This window comes from Vipera berus (genome assembly GCF_964194415.1).
Source record: "Vipera berus genome assembly, chromosome: 1".
Classification (NCBI taxonomy): domain Eukaryota; kingdom Metazoa; phylum Chordata; class Lepidosauria; order Squamata; family Viperidae; genus Vipera; species Vipera berus.
In genome coordinates, this window is record NC_138202.1 from 170,868,382 (window position 1) to 170,874,381 (window position 6,000).

Genomic DNA, 6,000 nt, shown 5'->3' on the forward strand with positions numbered 1-6,000 from the left:
ATCCTTGTGGAAGAAGCATATTCTATTTTCTCATACCCACTTTGTCTAGCATCCTTTTTCCAAAGGAGTTTGCTATCCTGGCATACTCACCTTGCTGCTGCCTCCTCACCCTTTTCTCTGTGATGAGGTTCTAATTTCTCAAAAAAAAATAATTGCTTGTAAAGCAACATATTTTCTGCTCCTCCTAACAGCTCTTCTGCCTCTAAGTCTAAAATGGGAATTTCTTCAATGCCCCTCTAGTAATAAAGATAAACCAGCTGCATAGTTTTTGTGATAGGCTGCCTGGTTCCAATGAAGACTGATCACCCCAAGGTTAATAGGAAGGGGAGGGGGCAGGTTTTGCAAAGAACTGTTGAAAGAGCCTTTCCTTCAGTTCTGATAGGCAGGCTAGCAGATCTGTCTAGAGAGTCAGCTCACAAATGCCTAGGCAGTTGTCAGACCTCAGCTAGTTGCCACCCTATTCTGAGGGTGTGTAGCAAGGGATTAAACAAAACAAGCTCCGAATCTAGCATTTATATGATCCTTATGTTCTAAGGTCATAGAGCTCGGCTGTGTTTTAAAAATGAAAACATTACCACTAGGGCAAAGGCAACATTGCTCTGAATGACTTGTATAGTGGAGACACAGCCTCCACCAAACTATGCCATTTCTGTAATGTATCTGAAGTAGTTTGAAGAATACTTTTAACAGAACAGAACAGTACCAGGCTAAATCCTACAGATGCTGCAAAGGTGACTAAGATACGAAGCTTTGCATTTCTTTGACTTAATTAAATGAAACCAATAAAGATGAGGAAACTGCAGTGCTGACCAAATGATATATTCAGCAAGTGTTGTCCCCACCTTCTGTACACAGAGAGAAACGATCTGCTTTTGCTTCAGGTTCAGACTTTTCACACTTTTGGGGGGGGAGCAGAAGCTGCATTTTTCTAGTGGCTTGCCATTTTTTCACTGCGTGCATAGATGCACAGTTGTAAAGGGGTCCTTACCTAAGAAATAGAGAGATTTTCACTGGAAGGGAAAGTACTTCCAGAAACATTTGGAAGTCAAGCTTCTGTGGGAAGCTCTGCACAGCTGGTGAGCACATTCCAGACAGAAGAATGATTAACCTCTTGAGGATGAGCCTGATCATCGGAAAAGGCAACTGATGCAGAGAGGTAATAACTCTCTGGTGCTGCCTCTTCCTTATTCAATTAGAGGAGCATTTCAGTTGGAGGGTGCCTGGCAAACCACTCTGAGCAGGGATGAAACTGACCAGAGAAATCAGGCAAAGGAAGCCTGCTTAATAACAGCTTTCAGAAACAGTAGGCAGCTTTAGACCTGATTTTTAATACTTTTCTTTTCGGGAATGAAGTATTTCCTCCAATTTAACCCCTTTACAGAAAGCATCTCGTGTATAAAAGTTAAGAGAGAAAGAGAAAGAGGGTGTGAAGGAAAGAACTCGAAGTCTCCCCAAAGATCTAAAGATTCCCCGGAGTATGCCCAAAGCAACCAGGCAGGTGGAAATGAGTTTTCTGGACTTGCTGGTTCCTAGTAAGCAGCCCAGACTTTCCTGTACAGAAGATCATCCCTTTTAAAGTGGTGCATTCTATCTCTCGCTTGCTTGCTCTAACTCTTGAATAACGGCAAGCGCCCTAAGACTCATTTTACCAGATCCACCCTTTGTCGGCACGTAAGTTTGCGTTCAGACAGCACAAGCCTAGCGAGCTCACCATCCAGTCAATCTCGAAACCGAGGCCATTCAAGGCGGGGTGGAAGTAGCAAAAGCACGTTACCTTGTCTCCCGGATTCCCCCGGCATTTCCAAAAACAGCCCCCTTTTCAGAAGCGCCTCAAATCCCAAACCCTCGAACCCCCCTCCTCTTTCGCCCGTCCGGGTGGGAGGGAAAAAAAAAAGATGCCTCTGCTTGCAAAGGAAGGGACTCCATTTCTGTCCCACGTTCCCGCCCAAGCTTACCGGAGCAATTCCAGCCGGTCGGCGTTTGGCAGTCACTTAAGGAGGTAGGGAAGGCTGCAAGTTTGTCCGGCCGGGCGACGATGAGCAGCGTCACCGGCAGAAGCAACCAGCAAAAGCAATCGCCAAGTGTCCAGCTGCTGCACTGGCGAGCTGCGGAAGATTCCCACAACACCATGACTTCTGGAGTCAACTCTAGAGCGGCAGCGAGAGGGGAAGCTCCCCAAAGCAGGTCGGTCTCGGACAGGCGGGCAGCAAGAGGCGTCGGGGGCGACTTAGCATCCCGGGGGCCCCAGCCAAGAGCGAGCTAGGAAGAAGAAGGAGAAGCAGCAGCAGCAGCAGCAGCAGCAGCCAAGTACTAGCATGGCGAAGAAGAGCTTGAAGAGGATCCTGAGAGTTTCGGCAGAGATATCCAGTGGCCTAGCCCAGCCCGGGGAGCGGCAGGAGCAAGGGCGGCCAAGAAGGAGAAAGAGCGCCAGGAGGCTGGAGCAGCCGCTGCCATAAGGGGTCGGGCTGGGCTGAGCTGGAGAAAAGAGCGTCAAGGCGCTTCGCAGCCAAGCCGCCGCCGCCGCTGCCTCCTCTCCTGCTCTGCCGCCCGCATCCCTCTGGCGTTGGGAAAGCAGCAGGTCCTCACAGCCCGCCGGGGTCACGTGGCGCAGGCAGCAACGGCCCTGATTGGACGAGAGGAATGCAGGTCCGCGGGAAGGAGGGAGGGGGGAAAAAAAGCGAGGCAGGGTGGTGGCGGCGGCGGCGGCGACGGCAACAGAAGTAGCTGGAGCGACAGATGCTGATGCTGATGTTGGCTGGGCTGGGTCCTCGCTCCGTGAGCAGCACCCGGGAGCTCGAGGGGCGGCAACACCCTACCCCGCCCTGGGAGCCGGTGAGGCTCAGCCGGCAAGCGGCGGATGAGAGAGAGAGAAGCCGCTTCCTCCCCGGATGGATGAATCGATTCGCAGCCAAGGCGCGGGCGTCGGGGATCTCGGATTGGGCGACGACGTCTTCTTCTTCTTCTTCCCGAAGAAAACCCCCTCGCTCTTCTCGTCCCCTGGCCGGGAAGAGCCGCCAGCTGGATCTACAGCGCGATGCTTCGGCGGCGCCCTCTCTGAAACCTTGCATCCTTCCCGGGCGAAGGCGCTTTCGCGGCGCAGCGTCCGCCCGCCCGCGGCCCGCTTGCTTTCCCCAAAGCCCTCCCCGGCGTAGACTGAGCGTGCAGGCAACCCGCTCATTTGAGTCCGGGTCCCAGCCAAGGCGCACCGCAGGCGTGCGAAAGTTGGAGGCGGTCACTACGCATGTGCGAGCGCCGGAGGTCCGCAAGCGCGCGACCGCGCGCGCCGCCGGTTTTCGTGTCTCTGTGTGTGTGTATGTGTATTTTTATTTTAATTCCATTTATATCCCGCCCTTCTCCGAAGACTCAGGGCGGCTTACAAGCTTAGCAGTAGCCTTCATTCTATGTATATGCCTGCTTATTAGGGCTTTTGCCCCCTCCAAGCGGCATTATTACAAAGTCAGCTTAATTGCCCCCAACAATCGCATGTATGCATGTATGTAGTGAAGGGTGTGTGGTGCGTGTCCGCGAAGAAGCGGCGGCGACTGTATTTACAACAAACAGCGGAGGTAACACTCCGTAAATGGGCCCGTGAGCGCGGAGGGAGGGGGCGGGGGAAGAGTCGTGGAAGAACTAAGGTCCACCGCACAATTCTTGCGATAGGCGTCTGCATTTTCCTCTCGCGCCGTCCGTCCGCGCCTGAAGGGGGCCAGTCTTTCAAACAGCCTTACGTGGGTACGTTTCTCTCGTAAATTGCTAGGGCAGAAAACTGAGCCGCAGCGCGTTCCGCGGCTGGAAATACCCAGCTGAAGCGCTGGCCTCTCTCGCCTGACGCTTGAAAGTTCCTGGTGACAACCGAAGGAGCGCCGTTTACTTGTGGAAAGGGGAAGGGAAGGAAGAAAAAAAAAAGCAGTAAGATGGAGGAGTCGGAAGAGAAGCCACAACAACCAGCAGATTCATCTTCATCTCTCTCTCCCCCCCCCCCCGAAGAACGGACTACCCGCCGCTGCGGGCGTGGAGCGCTGCTGCAAGGCACCTTCCGCGCCGATTCACCAGGGAGGGAGGGCGGGCGGGTGGGATGGCGGCCGCTTCGTCCTCTCCGGTTCAGCTTCAGGGCTTGGAGCCACGCCCTGGGCAAGTCTCCCTTCAAGTCGGCGATTCTCCGAGGAGTTAAGTTAGCACGCGGGCTCCTCCGGCTTTTTTTTTGGGGAGACCGGGCAGCACGTGGAGCTGAGCAAGCCCAGCGCTCGGTGTTTTGACTTGTCAGCGCGTACGTTAGCTGTAGGAACGAGCGTACATTTCTTTAGAAAAATTCCGGGGAGAAGGGGTAGTTTTGGTTTTTTGGCGGCTTTTTTTTTTGTTCTGGCCAAAAGCGGGGGTGAAAAACCAAGCGGCGAAAAGCAGGCGTCAAGCAAGAATTGTCTTCCGTTGCCTGGCGTGGGAATTCATTCCCCCAGGGCTTTTTTTTTCCTCATAGAAGGCTCAGAACGGAGTTCCGGCACCTTTTTTGGATGGAACCTTGTAAGAGTAGGCAAGGCGGGTTGTATGACGTGTGTGAGTTCCGGCACCTTTTTCTTTTACAAAAAAAAGCATTGCATCTTCCACTTGATCTCATGAACGTGGTGCCTATCAACCACATTAATTCCAAAAGTGTGTTACTCACAATAGACAGATCTAATGGGGGGAAAAAATTGATGAAACAGCCAGTTTGATTTAGAGTTGATGATAGACTTTGCAAGACTTCCCTTTCCATGTGTGTGTGTGTGTGTGTGTGTGTAAAAAGGAACCTTGTAGAGTAGGCAAGGTGGGTTGTATGACGTGTGTGAGTTCCGTCACCTTTTTCTTTTACAAAAAAAAGCCACTGCATTTCCCTATTTTGCCTCTCGCGCCTTCCCCACTCCCCTACCCCGGAACCGAGGCGGGAGAGAAACGAAATGTGTTAATCGCCCGCCCGCACCTCCGCTGACTAATTCGTTTCTGCCTGAAAAGCTCGACGCGTTTGGCGGACGGCTCCCCCCCCCCCCGCCAAGTGGCTCCCCGCAGGCAAAATATTCGGCGAACCCTTCGGCCCGAGCGGCTGCTGCTTCGCTTCCCTTCCCTTCCCAGCCGAAGCCGCGCTTTCCTTTGCCCTCCCGTCGCGCCCTTTCCACACGCCCGCCCCGTGGCAGCGGGCGGAGAAAAACGCGGCCCTCCGGCCTTGCGCCATGCAGCGGCTCTCGCTTCTTGACTGCATTAGCGCGAGCGGTCGGGCGCGCGTGCTCACGGGGAAAGCAAGTGGGACAACGTGAGGTGATCAATCGGTCCTGAGCGGCGTCGAAGGGAAGCGTTCGGCAGTCGTAAGCTGCTGCATCAGCTCTTCCGAAGAAAAGAAAAATCCGCATTAGAAAGACTTGGGGGGGGGGGGGGAAGGCAGCCGTCATTCAAGAAAGCAAGAAACGTACGGATTTAATATCGTTGTTTTCCTCCGCCTCAGACACCCTCTCGCGTCCCCTGCGCGCCTTTAGATTTAGAGCCGCTTCAGCCGAAGTTAGTGGCATCCAATTTGCTCGTTGGCGGGAACGGCGATTTAACGGCTCGGAAACTTGCAGGCGAGCCGGAGTTCCCTTCTCCTCCTTCCAACTGCAGGTTGGCAGTTTTATCAGGCTTTGTAAGGGGGGGAGAGAGAGAGAGAGAACCACGCTGTCGAGGAAATGAAAGCAAAAGCCGTCAGCAAGCGTTTAGGCAGCAATTGAGGTGATCAAGTTAAAAAAAAAAAAAGCTGAACCTCGCGGGAGTTCAGGGGCTAGGGCAGGGGTAGGCAACCTTGGCTCTTTTATGACTCGTGGACTTCAACTCCCAGAATTCCTGAGCCAGCTCAGGAATGGTTCCCCTTTTAATTTTTGACATTTTGAGTGCAGATTCATTGTGGAAGAAAAACCTCTGGCTGGAACTTCTTGGAGCTCTTCCCTCAACCAAACAACACTGGATTTATCTCAGTATAAGCAGAATAGATAACTGTTTATC

At 53.1% G+C, this 6,000-nt stretch overlaps 1 protein-coding gene across 1 annotated transcript in view; it reads right to left on the reverse strand.

Annotated features, from left to right (window-relative positions):
• TMEFF2 (transmembrane protein with EGF like and two follistatin like domains 2) overlaps positions 1-2,439 on the reverse strand; it is a 270,268-nt gene extending 267,829 nt beyond the window's left edge. The window contains exon 1 of the mRNA XM_081314466.1: positions 1,956-2,439. Within this exon, the coding sequence (XP_081170592.1) occupies positions 1,956-2,130 (175 nt within the window). The 5' untranslated portion in view covers positions 2,131-2,439. The remainder of the gene's footprint in view (positions 1-1,955) is intronic.
• Between the last annotated feature and the right edge of the window lie 3,561 nt (positions 2,440-6,000).